Genomic DNA, 19,105 nt, shown 5'->3' with positions numbered 1-19,105 from the left:
GTTGAGTTTATTTTGGTTTAACAGTAAAGAATTCAGTTCCTCAGGACACTTTTCTTCTTTCTGTGTTCCTGAAGCTTCTAGTTCCTGTTCATCTTTTGTGAAATACGAGTTGCATTTCTTTGACTGGGAAAGACAGTCAGGAGTTGGTCTCTGTGCCTCCAGCCTCAGCCCCTAACCTTCTGGGCTTTACACTTGAAGGGCCAGAGTGATTTTTCTAGAACAATAATCTGATCATATCACTCCCTGGGACATGTGGGAAATCACCCTGACATTCCAAGTACACTCAGGCATGCTGCTCTAGAGGTCATGGAACAGAAAGGGTCATAGACCAAATTAAGATGTATAATTATGTGGGTCATTAAATTAATGCACACAACAAAAGCAAGGGGACAGAGATCAGGCAGATGACTGATAGTGTACAAGTGGGATGGAAAAACTACTCTACCTGAATCCTTGTTACACGATGTTGATATATCTATGTTCTCTCTCTACCATATCAGCTTTCCCTGCTGATGAGGTGGGTGCTAGGACTGTGGACTAGAGCTGAGCGGTCCTTAGCAGCTGGGAGGCCTCTGGAGCCGTCACACACTTGCCCTAGTTGAGAAAAACAAGGACGGGTAGATCTCGCTGCAGGTAGAGCTCACCAGTTAGCTTGATGACCAGATATATGATTTATCTGTGTGTCTCAAGCCTGAAACAATCCATACTGAGAGTTGCTAGTGAGTTAACCAAGTTAGGGTTGACAGCAGTCAATCAGACATGGTCTGAGAGTCATAAATACTTAAGGTTTTTATGGACAAGGACCTTCTCTGTTCTGTCCTTTTTATCTTCGTTTAAAATACTTAGGTTCTGGGGGGACGCCTGGGTGGCTCAGTTGGTTAAGCAGCTGCCTTCGGCTCAGGTCATGATCCCAGCGTCTTGGGATCGAGTCCCGCATCGGGCTCCTTGCTCTGCAGGGATCCTGCTTCTCCCTCTGACACTCTGTCTGCCTGTGCTCTCTCTCTCTCTGACAAATAAATAAATAAAATCTTTAAAAAAAAAAATAAAATAAAATACTTAGGTTCTGGGGGTGACTGGATGGCTCAATGAGTTAGGTGTCTGCCTTTGGCTCATGTCATGACACCATGGTCCTGGGGTAGAGCCCCAGGTTGGGCTCCCAGCTCAGCGGGGAGTCTACCTCTCCCTCTTCCTCTGCCCCTCCCCTCCAAGCTTGTTCTCTCTCTTCCTCTCACTCTCTCAAATTAAAAAAATATATATATACCCATGGTCCGATTATTTTCTCTGTTTAACAGGTCTCAGAAGTTACCCATTTGCTCTCTATATTTAACACTTCCTGTCAGTTTCATTTATCCCATTTGTTTTCATTGTCATCTATAGCAAAATTGAGTAAACTAAATAATATAGCAAACACGCGTAGCAGCCTATTTAAGATATTGAAGAACTCTTTTTGGTCTAGGAGATAAAATACAACGTCTTATTGTGTTTTGCATGTTATTGCAACAAAGGTCCTTAAAATCTGGTCCTGGCTACCCCTTTGGACTCATCTCCTACCTCTTATAAAAATGCTCTGTACTTGCATAACATATGGAACTGCTCACCATTCCCTGAACTTGCCAGTGTCTCTCTACTCTGTGCATGGTACAGAATGTTCTCCCATCTCTGATCTAACCTGGAGTACTTGCTGCTGCTCCTACTTTAGGAAACATAAGCTTCGCTTTCTCTAGGAAGTCTTACTTGAATGCCACTATATTTCTGACCCCAAACCCAGACCAAGAGGTCTATGTGCGTGCATGCACACACCCACAAACACACACAGACACACAGACACACACACCTCTTCTCCCTTTCACTGTGTCCCTAAGGTGTAGTATAAAGTGTTCACCCAAGTGTTAGAGCACTTAAAACCTGTTTCTTCTAGTAGACTCCAACTTTGATCCAGGGACCTTAATATGTTTCTCCTTTTATCCCTAGCCACTAGCCAAAGCCTACCATGTTATAAATGAGTAGTATTTGATGGGATATAGAGATAATGAATCTTTATTTTTTTTTTTTAGATTTTTATTTATTTGACAGAGATCACAAGTAGACAGAGAGGCAGGCAGAGAGAGAGAGACAGAGGAGGAAGCAGGCTCCCTGCCGAGCAGAAAGCCCGATGTGGGGCTCGATCACAGGACCCTGGGATCATGACCTGAGCTGAAGGCAGAGGCTTTAACCCACTGAGCCACCCAGGTGCCCCTAGATAATGAATCTTTAATAACAAACAGATGTTATCGTGCAACCATTAGTTGGATATTTGTTCTTGGAGTAAGGAGGATTTTTATACTCATCATTTAAAAATTTAGGGGCACCTGGGTGGCTCAGTGGGTTAAGCCTCTGCCTTCGGCTCAGGTCATGATCTCAGGATCCTGGCATTGAGCCCCACATCGGGCTCTCTGCTCAGCGGGGAGCCTACGTCCCCCTCTCTCGCTGCCCGCTTCTCTGCCTACTTGTGATCTCTCTCTCTGTCAAATAAGTAAATAAAAATCTAAAAAAAAAATTTAGTCCCTATGGGACTTTCTTTCCCCTCATTTCTAACTTTGAACTTTCTTTTTAACTGCCATTTATTCCTATTATTTGATTTTTAAAAATCACTTAAATGTATTTTTGTAAATGAGTAATAACAACAAGTAGCACTCATCTGTTGGGCACCTGCCGTGTGCCAAGCTCTATGTTAGAACCTGTGTTTCCACTGATCCCATGGGAGCTGGATTAAATCACAGCACTGTATGAGTGGTAGCTAGGATTATGAATCAGTAGAAACATAGGTAGCTTCCAACAGGATAATTAGATGTAATAAGCACAAAACTGCATTTTCTTCTCATTTCCATGTTAGAACATGTTGGTTGATTCACCATTGGATTTCAGTGTCCATAAGCTGCATTTATATACATTAATATAAATGCATGTCGATGTCTAATCCTAGGACTAGAACCTGAAAAATACAGGCACTCTCTCTGGTCACATCTCAAAGTCAATGGGAAACGAAGTTTATTGAGATGAGAGTGACCCATCAGGAATCCAGTGGGGGGGGGGGGGGGGGGCTTGAGTTCCCACGGATATTACAGGCAGGTCCCAGTCAATGTAAGCTCACTTCACAAACACCCCAATATACAAGTGTCCCTTCCCACAGTAGCATGACCCAAGGCCCACAGGGATTCACCTCTACTCATCGTTATCGATGGCACTCTGTAGGGTTTCCTTGCTGCCTTACAGCCCCATTCCCATTCTTACCCGGCCTGAATATCTGTTCAAAGAAGCATCTCCTCTACCTCATTGCTATCTCCCAGTCTCCACTCCTGCTCCTACAGAAGCAGCGTGGCTCTGTTTTTATCCACAATGCACATTCCTTGTCCGTCCAGAAGGCAGTTTAGGATAAGAATGAACACCTGACCTTCAGATAGTCCTGGCTATGGTTCTGCTTACTAGCTGTTTGCTCTTGGCCAAGATAATTTAACATCCCTGTTTCATAATTTTATTATCTATAAAATGGGATTACAATGCTAGCTTCACAGGATTGGGAGAATGAAATGTGAAGCCCCAACATGAAGCATGGCAGTTATTTCATGTCCCATCGTCCCTACTAGTCTTCTGCAACCTTTTGCCCCAGCACCCCTGTGCCATCTCTGGAACCATCCAGTTACTCTCTGAAATGGACAAGGACCCTTTTTTAGTGCTTTGAATTCTAACACATCCACCATTAGAAAAAAGGGTATGGAAGGGAAGCATCATTTAGAGTCTTAGACTATCTGAAAGAGTTTGCTTCTGGGTCAGAGAATGGAGAGAACTATGAGCTTGTCTTCTAGCCACAGTGGACTGAAGTTGGGTGAACTGAAGTTGGGTTGGAGGTAGAAGGTCATCTGAGTAGACAGTACAGTGGGAAGCCAATATGGCTGGCTCCAGATCTGGAGGCAATGTATGGATTTGTCTCTTGAATCACTCCACATTGACAAGGGCCACAAAACTCCATCCTTCAAGTATGGAACCACATTATAAGCTCACCTAAGTCTCGCCTAGTTCAGAACACCATTTCCTCCTCCCTTCCCAGCTAGCTTATCACCAGCCTCTGACATTGTTCACACCCTCTGGTCACTTGTTCTCCCAGTCTTCCTTATGGTCTTCAACAGCCCTGTCTCTGACCCTGAACTCTTCCTGTCTTCTCCCATGGCCCTCTGTCCTCACCAGTACCATGAGGAGTGATTCAGAACTGCCCATATACCAGACATGAAATATTTGGAAAGAAGAAATCATAAGCTTACTGAATTATGCATTTGAAATGATTCTTTTCCAAGTAGATTTGGTACCTAAAAATCTGCCAAATAATATCAGAATGGGGAAAAAAATCCCAGTAATGTATAAAAAGAAACAAAAATGAATATCTTGAGAGAATGTCTTTAAAACCACTTCTTTACAAAACAGTTGCTGATGAGGGCAATACTATTTAAAAATCAAAAGTAGTTCTAAATGATCTATAAATGATATTATTTTATTAGCTACTGGTATTGCTCTCCAGTGCTGATGTACTGACTAATAAAAATATTTGGGTCGTGGAAAGGTTGAGGTGTATGTATAAAACACTGCTTTGGGGTCATAGTGATAAGGGTTTAGATCTGGTTTCTGTCACTTTCACCTTAAATGTCCTCATGTGCATTGCTTCAACCCTCTGAGTCTCAGGGCTTTTTCTCTGTAAAATCGGACAAGGAACCCAAAGCCTGCTGTCTCCAGATCCAGGCCTCACCTCGGAGATGGAACCCCCTACCCAGCTGTGGTTTGCATGCAGGAAGTGAAAGAGAAGGGAGGGTGCAGGGTGACTTTCAGCTTCCAGTTTGAGGAGGGGATGACCTGCAGGGAGATGCTGGAGAAGAGAGGGTTGGGAGGATAAGAGAAGCATAGGACATAACCTGGGAAAAAATCAAAATACAAAACAGAGTTGAGGAAAGAAGGAAACATTGGCCAAAGACAAAGTCTGGCATTCTGGAATCTGAATTCCTCACAGTATCCACAGATGCTTTTTATCAGGTTAAAAATGTTGGGACCATGGGCCTTGATTACTCCTTAGCAGCTCTGAAACATCTGAACATGAAAATGACAGAACTGCTGCATGCGTATGGCCTCCCCCCGCCCCACCCCCATCCCCTGGGTGAGATGTGCTACTTGCGATCCTCTCTAGTTCGCAAAGAGAGGAGCTCATTTTATTAAAATGGAAAACCCAGTTGATGTTCTTATTTGTTCTGCGTTCTGGCAGCATTTTAAAGACAAAAATTTTGAATTTTATTTTGCTAGGAGAGAGATTTGCCTTGAGCAATTTGACAAATATTGATATTTTGGTAATCTGTTTTGTTTCCCTGTCATTTTCTCTCTCTGTTTCTCTCTCTTCTCCCATCTTATTTTGCCTTCTTTTTCTTCTTTGCCTTTGTTTTTTGTCCACCTGGAAATTAAAGTCATGTTCATTGCATTTAGCTAATTCATGGGCTTAATAGACTTATATATATTTGTGTGTGTGTGAGGTTGTGTAGAATATTTCACTGTGAGGTTTATCTTTGTTCTTGTAGCCTTCTTTGGTTCATCCTTAGCCAGTAGAGGCTGTGTAGTGTAGTAGTTAATGCCAAGATGGAACCAGACTTTCCAGATTCAAATCCCAGCAATTGCTACATATGTGTAGTAATTGAAGAATTGACTGAACCTTTCTCTGCCTCCATTTTCTCAAGGGTAACGTACGGATATTAACAGGACCTATGTATCTGTCAGCTCCGCTCAGTAACAAATGCCTCCCTGCAATCTTAGTGACTTGAAGGAACAGAGCTTTCCTTTCCAATCACATTAATGTTCATCATGGCTTTGCTACAGCTCTGCTGCATGTTCTCTTCTTTTCTGGACCCTGGCTGAAGAAACAGCCCTCATCGGTCACCTCTTGGATTTGCAGCAAAGGAAGGGGGAGAAGTGGCAGAGCCACGAAATGCCTCTTGAACCTCTCAGGTGGCCCAGGCTACTTCTGCTTGTATTACTTTGGCAACGAAGCAAGTCACACAAAGTGCCTGACATAGTGGGACAGAAAATCTAATTCTCCAGGAAGGTTGGACCTATTAGGAAAAGGCAGATTGGAAGGGATGGCATATTTGGTCAACACATAGTACAATCATGACAACGTTGTGGAATTGATGTCAGTATAAAATTAATTAATATAGGTAAAGCACTCAAGATAATGTCCAACAGCTGCCATCTGGTAAGTAAAATATGCTTGTTTGCTATTATTAACAAAGTCTAATGCAAGTATGAAAAGAATAAGAAACATATTCATTTGCTCTTTAACTTTGAGAATTCACTTTGCATACCAAGGACAGTAGTATTTGGAGTGGTGAAGGGCACAGAAATGAAGGTCTTGGTCCCTGCCTTATAGGATCTATGTAGTCCTACATGAAAATGGGAAACAAAAGAATAATGAATAACTCAGACTTCCAGATGCCCCACTAGCCGGGTATCCAGTGCACACTTCTGTAACCCTTTCTCCCTCCCAATTAGTTTTTATTTGTGCAACACTTCCAGCAGACTGTGAGCTCCTGTGTCTTTTTGATCTTTGCACCCTCAGACATTTCTACAATGCCTTTATAGTAGGTACTGGCCTTTTTGATTAAACTCATCTCCCTCTATACAGGCTGGGAGAGGGGTGGTGACTTCACCCTGCATAACAGGAAGAGTGTCCTTCTGCTTGATGCCCTCAGCTCTATCAGGAATTTAGGGTGCATGGATAAAGCAGTCAGGGGTAGGAAGTTCACTTCCCTGCTATATCCAAACCATTGCACAACGTTGTAAAGACAACACAGGGAAGTGAGTCATATTGCCCAGGTAGCCACTTGCATGCCTTGCCCAAGGCCACATTTGGTGAGGAACCAGTTGCCTTTAAGTCTTACTTCAAGGGAGGCAAATACATTTGAATTAAAATATCCTCGATCTATTTTTATTAATGCTCTGGTTTTAATTTTTCCTCTATGTGCTTGTCTTGCAAGTTTTATTTTAGTGGGTACCATAAAGAGATGATATTTCTAGTGAGACGGAGAGCTATAATTTCTCATATTTTCAAACCTACGTATGTATTATTTTAAGAGGGAGAAGGATCATCATCTTAGTGAACCAGGGGCAGAGTAGAGTGATTGTTCTGCTAATCTAGCTCCCTGGATCCCCCAACTGCACAAAGCAGATGTTAAGAGGATAAAAGGGTGCAGCCACGTGACAGGACCATCCCATGTGGCAACTGCCTCTGTTCACGGTGGGTGATCAGCTAATACCATCAATCTCGTAAGCCGATAGACGTTGTAATTATCTTCCCAAGGAGATAGGCTAGAAATACCACTGCTTTTCCATTCTTACCTCAGATTTAGTCTTTCTGTTGTAGAAAGGAGGTGCTGCACTCATGGGGGTTGATACAGAAATGCCATTTCAGAGCTCTTTATCTCAGGATACTTTAAAAATCTAGTGACTGTATTTTTCTATCTAAAATAAACTTCCCAGCTGAGATATGGTAATGATTTTGGAACATAGAGCCAGGAGGGGTTCTGGGTATGGAGACTGCATGTCTTAATTTTGTCTCGAATAAACCTAAGCTAATTAAGAGTGACAGTGATCTCACCTTCTCAAAAACCCTCCATGGTCCTTATGGGTCCCACGGATCCTCACAGTGGAAAGCCTGCTGATTTCCCTTGGAGACCTATGCATGTCCTCAAAAGCTCAAGAGTTTGGTCACTATTTGGAAATTTTTAACCATTGCCCCTATGTCTACCCTTAGGGGTGAGAGAAGACCATTGTTGTCTGTTCTTTTTGGACTTTGTAGACTTTAGGAAGCTAGAGGTTGATGGGAGAGCTCCATCTGTGGAGTTTCATCTGTGAAGCCTGGCTTCTTGTTTTATTTTTATGATTCAATAACCTGTGACCTTGGGAAAGTCACTTAACCTTTCTGGATCTTACCAGAAGCATTGATATTCCCTACTTCACAGGGTTGTTGTAATGTTTGAGTTACTAGGGAGGAAATGATGAAGCACTGTGTGTCACCTTAGTCTAGCTCCCTTGAGAGCAGAGCCTGAGACAAGGACTCGGGTCAGGTGGTTTATTTGGGAGGGATCTCCGAAAGTGGGAGTGAAGTAGCAGAGAGCATGAGCAGTGAAGAAAGAAACACCAGTGGGAGTATCCATTGTCAAGTGGATGTGGGGGAGATGGAGGGTGTTGTAATGAATGCCCTCCAAGAATTGTCCACTCCGATGACAGATTTGGGGGAATTAATCTATTAGGTTTGTCCCTCCCATTGTTTGACAGCCCCTACTTGGTTGCTCTCGCATGTAGGCGATGAAGACCCCCTTGACCTGAGAGAAGGCTGAACAGCTGGCCCTGCTTGAGATGGGGACTGTTGGCCACGTGTGAGCTAACATCGGTTGACTGCTGCCATGGCCGAAATCTGAACTTGGCCCAGGAGACATGATGCTGGGACCACAGTGTCTGCTGCAGGTGCACACAGACATGATCTGTTACAACCCACTTTTGTCTCTAATATAAACTTCAACCTTCTGTTGGTTTTATTACTTGGTTAGGGCTTGGTCCTTGTCTTACAAATAAATTTTTTTTTAAAGATTTTATTTATTTATTTGACAGAGAGATCACAAGCAGGCAGAGAGGCAGGCAGAGAGAGAGGAGGAAGCAGGCTCCCCTAGAGAGCAGAGAGCCCGATGCGGGGCTCGATCCCAGGACTCCGAGACCATGACCTGAGCCGAAGGCAGCGGCTTAACCCACTGAGCCACCCAGGCGCCCCACAAATAAATTTTTAAAAAGTGAAATCAGGTCCTACTTTTCATTGATCCCCGAAATTAGATTTTCTGTTTATTATTTCACTGTACTCTCCCACTTCTCCCATGTCCTTTCCCTGCCCACACCTTATTCCTCCTCACATCTCTAGACTGGGTCAGCTCCGGGGCATACACGTGGTGAAGCCGTGAGGACAAAGCAAAGCAGGGACAGCTTGCAGGCAGACTAGGGGCCGTGTTCTGTAGCTGCGTGACCTCGGCAGGTTATGGCATTCTGTGCTACTTCTTTCCTTGCAAAGCTGAAGGAAACCATATCAGTTTCATATTGGGAAACCAGATAAGATCACGTATGCAAAGTAACTGGAAGCTTTCTCTCAATCCTCATATCAGTTTCTCAGAAAACAGTATTTTTTTTTTTTCTGGCTGGGAAAAAATATATATTTGAAATAAAAAGTAGTGTCTTATTTATATCTGCTGCCTGGTGTCTTTCAGCTCCAAGATGAATTAGGAATTAGCACCTAATTCACTCAGCTGCCAGAATGCCATGTACAAACCGCTTCTACTCCCTCTTCTTTTTTCTTCCTCCACCCTCAATAAATTTACTCTGTCATTTATTTTTCTCATCCAATTTTATAATTCGGTTATATGTATTTATTACTGTACTGAATATCTTCCCAAATCAGTCCAGTTTATTCTGTTGCTAAAATACAGTCTGCAGGGGCGCCGGGGTGGCTCCGTTGTTAAGTGTCTGCCTTAGGCTCAGGTCATGATCCCAGGGTCCTGCTCTGCGGGAAGCCTGCTTCTCTCTCTCCCACTCCCCCTGCTTGTGTTCCCTCTCTCTTTCGCTCAGTTTCTCTTTCTCTCTGTCAAATAAATAACATTTTTTAAAAAATGCAGTCTGCAGTTCTCTCCTACTCCCCTTGCATTTCTTCTCCCTCCCTAGACCTGCTTACTAGACTGATACGTAATCTGTCTAACTCTACTTATTCTTCTACTAGTTTTCTTCCCCCCAAGTATGTTGAGCATCTTCTTGGTGTAAGGTACTCGGCTTCGTTGCTGGGGATGATAAAGGTAGCATGTTCTCCTTCAAAGGGCACAGACTTGGAGGCAGTGGATACAAACAAATGTATGTGTAGATCTGTAATAGCAGGGACAGAGGGACAGAGCGATGAATATAGAGGACAAGCACAGCCCGGTTACTCGAGAGGTGCACACTCCCAGCTGGGAGGGTTGGGAGCCAGGAGGGTATGGGTGGAGGTAGAAAAGTTGTGGAAGTCTATGGAAGAGGAGTAATGGAAGATGTATGTATTATGCCTTCCTTAATTCCTACTTACAGCAAAATATTAATTATTAGGATTAATTAACTATACTTTTAAACTCCTAACTGGACATTTTTTATTCTGCTTTTTATTACCAAGGAGTCAATTCAGAAGCAAACGGGCTTAAACAGGCATTGATTAGGAGGGTATTAGGAGAGCGGGTTCTAGTGCATATCTTGGTTCAGCTCTCTTTAGCTCAGTCACCATCATCTTCAACATCTGTGTCTTTAGTGCTCAACAATATGATCACAGAGTCAGAAGGACCCTAAGGCACAATAACATTCTAAATTATTATAGGCAGCCTGATTTGTATTAATTATATCATGATAATGGTGGGGGGGAAGTATTAGGAAGGTTTTCTTTTTTTTAAATAAGAGTAGAATCAATATCCACAAAAACATCTTTCTGCCTATCCCTGAGCAAATTGCCCTCATCTCTTGAAAAGTGGCTTCATGGAGAGAGATTATCACAAGAAATTTTGACACTGTCCTCGGCATCCCACTCCTGAGCAATGCTGTAAATTTATGACTTAAGGTAGAGATTTGGCAGTAAATTGGGGACAGGATTTTTTCTCATCTTTTGTGGAATCATTTGTTCCTTCAGAGAGATATCTGCCCTGGATTCATTCCATTTCAAAATTGAGATGCTGTTCTAGCCAAGATGAGAGGGTTCATTTTACACTGTGATCACAATTTAGAGATACAACTGAGTGGGCTGCTGGGGTTTGCTTTGTAATGTGAGGCACACATCTTGCTCCATTCCCAAGCAGGGGCCAGTGTGCATAAGTGAAAGCGCGCGGGAATTAAGGGGGAAAGGGAGGGAAGTAAGGGAGGGAGGGTGGGGGGGATGGAGGAAGGAAGGAAGGGGAGGGGAGAGAGGGAGGGTAAGAAGGACAGCAGGAACCTAGTAACCCTGTGTCATTAGTAGGCCATGGTGGCCCATGGTACAGATTAACACCGTGCTAAGAAAATCTTGCAGTCAGCGGACTTTGAGCCACACTCCAAGCAGTAGGAAGCTGCCAGGAGCTGGTGCTGAGTGTGACTGATGCTGGGTAGGGAAGGTGTGAGGAACAGAAGCAAGCTCCGCTGGCTGGTAGGATCAAGTATGTCTTGCATTTTCTAGAATCTCTGCTTCTCATTCAAGGTGCTTCTACCACCTGCATTCTCAGAATGAATCTAGGAGTCACTGGGGATTCCTCTTCTGCTCCTAGTCCACCTTCTAAACCGACCTCAAGTCTCGTTGACCTCACCTCTAGCACACACCCCACATCTCACCACGTCCATTTTTCCCGCTACCATCCGAGACCAAGTCACCTTCATTTCCTGCCTTTAGCAGCTTCCCCGAGATCTCCTTGTTTCCATTATTGGCCTTTTTGGGTCCAGTGTACTCATAGCAACCAGAATGATCTTTAAAACTTAAGTTAAACCATAGGATCCCCTTGCCTGAACCCTCCCGTGGCTCCCAGGTGCATTGAGAAGAGCATTCAGGTTCTGTACCATGCGCTTTCGGTCTCCTTGTGGTCTGGCCTCTGCGTACTCCTCTGCCTTCTCTCCCACCGCACTCTCTCCCTTGGGCACAAGTTCCAGCCACAGCGGGGTGTTTTGTGATCAAGCCCATCCTGGGCTTCTGCACTTGCTCTTCCCATAGGGGCAAATTTTTGCATGTTTGGCTCCTTCTCAGTGTGCCGCCACAGAAAAGCCCGCTCTGGCCACCTCACTTAGGAGCCCTCCGTCCAACCGGTTGGTACTGTCCTTCCTCCTTCCCCACTCCCAACCAGGCTGTAGGCATCGTAAGGGCCGGGGGACCTTCTCTGTCCTGTTGTCTCCCCACCCTCCGCCCTGGCACCGTGCCCGATCCTGTGTTGGTGCTCAGTTAATACTTGTTCAGTGTGTGACTGGGTAGTCCCTGTGATGCACTGAGAGGTTAGCAACAGTGCTGTGTGAGCAGAGTGGAGGGTGAACCCTAGCAGAAGTGAAGGCAGCCCATAGTTGAGCATGTTGTATGTGGTCGGCTCAATGGGCCATTTACTTACTCAAGCCCAATAATTGTTGGTGGTGTTTTTAGTGGGTTTTAATGATAAACAGGGTCTCTAGGAAGATACACATACTCTGCTGGAATAACTGGGTCGCTTGTCTTTCTCACACACCTCCCTGGGAGACTTCTTAACAGAAGACTTCCAGAAAACGTCCTGCTTTTGCGTCTGTTGTTGGCAGAAACAGCCATCTCTGAGACTCCAGGGCTCCAGTGAGAATGGAAGGACCAGTTTCACCAAACTGCCTCTATAAGTAAATGATTAAATTTTTTTTCAAAGAAAATGAATGCTTTTGGGAAAAAAATAAGTTTATAAAAACAAAATACCTCTTACTCTCTGTTGGGTTGTCAGCCCCAAGAAAACATCTAGAACCTGAAATGGCTTTGGACAGAAAATGAGGTGCTTCTTTCCTATTTCTGTGTCACCCTCCTTAGTTTGTAGTCCCACTCCCCTACTCACCCCTGCTATTATTTGCATAATCTACTCTCTTGGGGGTGGTTGGGGTGGTGGGAGACTGATCAAATACATGGTACTCTAGGCTTATTAAAATGTTTGTATTAGTTCAGCTGGCCTACCTAGGGTGCTGGTGGAAGTGAAGGTAAGTTTTCTCTTTTTAAATATTTTTGGTGTTCTTTAAAGCTAACACAGTCATTTCGAGTATTTCTTTATCATGCCATTTAGATGTATAATCACATGCCTTTTGCTATACCTTTCTAAGGGAGTGAATTTCATGTTTTTGTATGCATTGTAGAAATTTTGATTCATGTGAAACATAGCTAACCAAGGGAAATCAAGTAGTTGTTTCTTTCTCTCTCCTGCACAAATAGAAAGATGTTCAGGTAAAGCAAAGTGATTATGGTATAGATAGTGTGCCCTTAATCCCTGCCCCTGCCTCCCAACCCCAAGCAAAGTAAGTTTCCAGTCTTACCCACCCAGTTTTGGAGATCATACTTCGTGGCAGATGGAAGGAATTTCTACTCCCTGTGTATGAGCAAAACCTTCTGGTTTCGTTGGTCTGGGCAGGTTTTAGAAATTTGTTGACAAACGAATGCATATTGGGGTGTCTTATAGTTGTGCTGGTTACATTGCTCCTGGGGGGAATGGCAAATTCATGTGCTCTGAGGAGTCTACCAAAAAGCAACAACGAAAACAACGCAAATGTAAAAAGAAAACAACGCAGTAGGTTCAAAACCTTCAAAATCCAAAGTCCACCTTGTGAAAGTGTGTGCCTTTAGGGATCCCCAAATACAGACTTTTTTCCCACATGCTCCTATTCCCTGTCCCCCCAGAGGGAACGATCTACTAACATCTAAGCGTCATCTTCCTCCAAGCAATCAGCAATGAATCCTCTCCCAAAGAGTGTCTTTCTCCTAACTTTTCACTTTGATTTTACTCTTAGTTCTGGCTTCTGGAAAAAATAAGCCTTCCACAGGGTTCCTGTAGGGATAGGTCAAGAAAATAATCTTGAATTATTCATCCGTGACATCTCCTCCTCTATCCACATTCATCAGAAAATTAGACCATTATTGGTGAGACCAGACTTAACTAAGAGATGGTGCCAAGTGAGTTGCAGTGAGATGAGGTCAAGAGTGGGAATTTGGTGGTATCGCCCAAAGGATTCATTAAAGGCTCTTTTTCCAGTGGTAGTAAACAATTGAACACTCGCTTCTACCGACCTCTGCGTCCTGGAAATCTCCAGCTGGGATTTTGCTTCTTTACTCCATCACAGAGGTCATTACTTGGGAAATTCAACTATAGGGTCTCAGATAAGTTTTTCGCTTCCTGTATTTAGATCAAATGGTGATGACCTAAGCAGCCTAAAGGAAATCAAACGCTGATTTCTTTTTGTGTGTGTGAGATCAGTAGTTACTATGTAAACAGCTTAAGGAAGCATCCCTCTAATTCATATATCCAGTATGTACCGAATCACAGATCCCATTTCTCCCTGCTACAAAAAAGAAGAAGGACAATGTAGGAAAATAAGTGGCTTTGAGGTTTTTTCCTTTTAATTTTTAGAAATTAAACTCCCATCGGTTCTATTTTAAATTTCAACTTTAAAAAAAAAAAAGTTTCTCCTCTTGGTCTAATCCTTGTCTTCACATTCATTGTTTTACTGATGCTTGACTCTGCGGGGGAAGTCTTGCCTAGACTTAAATCCTCCTTCTCTGAAGACCTAACAATGTGTATGTTTTAGCTTTCGGCTTATATCTACATCTTGTATCATTTACTAATCCCATTGTATGCCTAGGCTACAAATTAGATTTGTTCTTGCCCTCTGTTTGCCTACATTTCCAGCTGCGTTTAAAATCACTTTCTCTCTGGTAGGGATGCAATGACCTTTTGGCTTGATTAAAGATAAATGCCATTGACTTTCCACTTTTGGAGGCAGAGACTTTTTTGGATGCTCGCTGGGATTTCTGTATTTATTGCTTGAAAATGAATATTGAATAATATTCATTTCCCTACCATTGTAATGGTATGGGTATGGAATTTTTTTTTTTTCCTCCTGGCAGAGTCATGAGAATTATTGGGGTTGGAGACAGCAACTGTAGCCAAGCGGTAGGGCATGAGAGGTTTCAGGTCTTTTCCCACCTGTTTGGTCATAGACCATCACATCCTGAAGTTTTAGAGTCAAAAGGACAATTAAATATTTTTTGTCTGAATTTGACACAAGAAAATTCCAAGCACCTGCAAGGTGTCACCCAGCATTTAAAACACACTGGGCTGATTGCAAAGCTCGTTTTACACCGATGACTAATAAGACACCATTGTGGCCATGTCGCTACTTGTGACCGTGTTGGTGTTAGTATTTCTCCCTCTCACTTTGTCCCCAATTGTGAAAACAAAGTGATGCACAAACATTGCCTGAAGAGTGGATGCCACCTACAGGTGTTGGAAAAACCTGTCTTTGTCACAGTGCTACCTCCGTAGCCAGTGTTTCATATGTCTTTCTTCACATTCCTCTCTCTTATTGGAACATTTGCATGTAGAATAAAGAGGATAAGAACACACAAAAAACAAAGGCAGATTTGTTTCTTCTGAGAACATCTGTTCTTGCTTCAAAGCACCCACATGATGTGGCCCATTTTCTCTCAATGCCTGCACAGTTTGCATTGTAAAGGTGACTGTTACATCAATCTTAGACCTGAATTTAATGAGATAATGAACAACGTTGTCTAATGAGGTGAGATGTAGGAAAAATTCTATTATAGTGTATAGGCTTTAGATAATATTAAGGCAGGCATACTCACAAAGAACAGCTAAAATCGAATATAAAATGGCTTATCATGGAATTTTTTCCCCCTCAGATTCATTGATCTCATGGCATCATACCCAATTTTGGGTACATTTGGTCCACTTTTAATTTCTTCATTGATTTGTTAGGATTCTTGTGCATTTGCATTGCACTTGAGATATAGATACATTCTAAAATATATATATATATATATATATATATATATATGACCTGTTGTGTACATTTTAATTAAAAGAGACCTTTTAACTTTGAAAACCTTTATTTTTCAAGAAGAAAATTTCTCCAAACTTCAACTGCTATCAGTATTCTTTTTTAAAAAAGATTTATTTATTTATTTATTTATTTATTTTAGAGAAACTGAGTGAGCCAGGGTAGAGGCAGAGGGAGAGAGAAAAAATCCTGAAGCAGATTCCTGCTGAGTGTGTTTCCTGCAGAGCTTGATGGGGCTCGGGGCTGGACCCAGGATCCTGACATTGGGACCTGAGCCAAAATCAGGAGTTGGCTGCTTAACTGTCTGAGCCACCAAGACACTCCATCATTACTCTTAAAAAGAGCATTCAGTACCAACAATAATAATTAAGAATTAAATGGTCCAGTTTAAAGATATTTACACAAGTGATACTATTTTTTTTTTATAATTTTATTTTTTTTAAACATATAATATCTTTTTATCCCCAGGGGTACAGGTCTGTGAATCGCCAGGTTTACACACTTCACAGCACTCACCATAGCACATACCCTCCCCAATGTCCATAATCCCACCCCCCCAACCCCCTCCCCCCATTAACCCTCAGTTTGTTTTGTGAGATTAAGAGTCACTTATGGTTTGTCTCCCTCCCAATCCCATCTTGTTTCATTTATTCTTCTCCTACACCCTTAACCCAAGTGATACTATTTTTAAAATTTTCTTCCCTAAATGTATACAACACTGTTTTGGAGCCTTGGAGGCAGAGGAGGGGTGGAGTGGCCAGTCAAAGCTATAGAATAGAGCTCTCAAAATTAGCTCGATAAAAATGTATTGACCTTAGTTGATGGTTTCCAAAGAAATAAATACCTATGCATGTATCAGTTGTTCAGTAAGTGCTCATTACAGCACCTACTGTGTTTTTAAATGTTGGATACAGCTGTACGCTGAAATATTTCAGAAGCATAATAACATAGGGATATATTGGCTAGTTACATGTTCATCTTTTTTTTCCAAGTTATTTCCAGAATAGGGCTTTCTACATAGTCATTGACCAATCTAGGAAGACTCATGTGGGGTCCTTCTGCACAGGCTCAGCTAGCCACATAATGAACTTGGAACTTGGTCTAAGTTCTCTGGTTTATGTAATCTTCTTTGTCTTTTAAATTTACATCTCAGTTCAATGGTGAGCAAAATATGACATTCTCCCCCCATAACTAACCAAATTCTTATAATGCCTCAGTGTTTATCTTGTCATCTTTGGCCTCTAAGTACTGTAATTCCTTGTTGAACCTGATTTTTCCTAGCGTACACCTGAACATCCTCTTGAGCATTTTGATCCTGGATCCTTTGAGACAACTTGGTTTATTTCTGTATCTGGTGGCACTTTCTCCTGAACATTCTTTAGACCTGAAAGGGTTCAATTTTGGAATTTTCCATTATTTCACTTTTTTAGATATTGAGATCTTTTTGGAGGATGATGAACAATGGGATAAGTCTGGGGCCCCTCACATTCCCTTCAGGAGCATTACTTATCATGTGGGTTAGACCTCAACATTTTTATTGTGATGATTTCTGTTTTGATTTCTATGGTTACTGTATCCTGGTAGGACTGTGGGTTAATGGCAATATCAAGTTAAGCGTATATATTACAGAACACTTTTCTCATCCAATTGATGGATACTCCAAAAGCCAGACTGGTGTATTATGCCTAAGTGATCAAATTATTCTGAAAATGAATGATGAATTTCCTGTATCTTCAAGAAATTCATCTGAAATCTAAGACTTTGGGAAACAAAATGACAGCTGACTACTGTTTTTTATAAATGTTCACTTACTGCCCTTGGTGGTTTAGAACTTTCTCTCTGTAGACAAAGGAGGGCACATATTTCTTTCACTGCTTTGCCAGTGTCCATATGAGTTGAGACTTTTGCATTTGGGGACAGTTGTGGAACACCCTGTTGGGGCAGTGACACTGGGATGGGCTTTGGTGGGGGGGCGCATGTATGATTCCTTGAACACTCCTGGGTTCTGTGCACCAGTGTGGCTTTGACAGTTCTGATACCATGATTGCTACTTTCAGAATCAGTTCTAATTTTGACACTTACCATCGTCCTTAGGCAAAGGACCCGAGACCCTGTACGCGGGGCAGAAGCTCAATGACAACGAATGGCACACCGTCCGGGTGGTGCGGAGAGGAAAAAGCCTTAAGTTAACCGTGGACGACGATGTGGCTGAAGGTGAGTACAGCTCTACGTAGGGAAATGTGTCTCTTTTTTTTCGCTCTCATCATCCTCTTGGTCATTCAGTGAGCAAAGGATTTTTTGAAACACATTTTATTTTACTTAACAGAAGTCATGTGACATGTTCTTGTTGAAGAGCTCAGGTAAGGCTACTTCTTAGGTCTTCCTCTGTATTTTCGTAATCCCTTTTCATTGATCGGTCTTACAGAATTTAGCCATTACTGTCATTGTATGTTGATGGGTCTCTCTCTTTAGGCATAGAATATGTGTCTGGGGAGTAGATGTAGAGATCTGTGGCTCCTTTATTATTCATTTATTCAAAAATCACTTATCAATCATCTTCCCAATGGCCAGTTTTTTCTTTCAGTAAGTGACTTACTCTCTAGGAGAGGGAGATGGGTCAACCAGAAATTCAGAGCATTACAGGTAAAAATAAGTACTGAGATCGCTACAGGCTACTTAGAAGGGTCTGAATAACTATTCATTTATGTCATCATTTATTTAATTGTTATTAATTGAGTACCTACCCTGTAGTGAGCACTGCTTCAGAAGGCACTGAAAATAGGGAGGTAAATAAATAGGCAAGTCCTTGGCTTGGTGGAATTCAACTTCTGGGTAGGCAGTGGATAAACGAATGGATCCATCCATAGGTAAAGGAACATTCAGAGCTTCACGTAAGTGATAGGTGTTTCTTGAGAGCGTGGTACACATCAGCAGTGTGCTAAGGATGTAGAAGGTAAGAAGGAAGCACAAGAGCTTATCTGTTTCCTCAAAGAATAAACCAATCTAGTTGATTAGATCGGACACAGGCATTGAAAATAAGACAAAAAGTATATAATCAGATTCTAACATGGGTGGGTAAGAATGTAGTCATGGCCAGGCAGAAGAGAAGATTATCATTTTGGGTTAGAGAAATCAGGAGTGTCTTCTGAAGGTAGCTCAAAATTGGGTGGGTCATTTGATGAGGTCCAGGGTAGAAGAGAGAGGGCACCGTCCATGTTGTGTCCAAATAAGTCTAGACTCCTTGAGATTCCAGGGCGGTGCACTTCTGTTCTGCAGAACTTTTGTCCATATGGGAGAAGACAACTTGGGGGCACCATGGAGTATCACATAGAGCACTGGGGATGTCAGGAGATCTGGGCCCTGACGTGAATTTTCTGCCACATGTTGGAAAAGCCACTTACCATGTCTGATCCTTGCCAATTGAAGTTGATGGCATAAACTCTCTCTAGAGTCTTCTGTGAATAAG

The 19,105-nt window shown here is 42.5% G+C and overlaps 1 protein-coding gene across 2 annotated transcripts in view; it reads left to right on the top strand.

The window, feature by feature from the left end:
* Positions 1-19,105, top strand: part of LOC111148522 (neurexin-3-beta) — a 1,534,880-nt gene that overhangs the window by 665,327 nt on the left and 850,448 nt on the right. For both annotated transcript variants that reach the window (XM_022505142.1, XM_022505141.1), the window contains one exon: positions 17,734-17,853. In XM_022505142.1, coding sequence (XP_022360850.1) covers positions 17,734-17,853 — 120 coding nt within the window. The remainder of the gene's footprint in view (positions 1-17,733; positions 17,854-19,105) is intronic.

This window comes from Enhydra lutris, unplaced genomic scaffold, assembly GCF_002288905.1.
Source record: "Enhydra lutris kenyoni isolate GAN:26980312 unplaced genomic scaffold, ASM228890v2 scaffoldscaffold20, whole genome shotgun sequence".
Lineage (NCBI taxonomy): Eukaryota > Metazoa > Chordata > Mammalia > Carnivora > Mustelidae > Enhydra > Enhydra lutris.
This window is presented reverse-complemented; position numbering and strand designations above follow the sequence as displayed.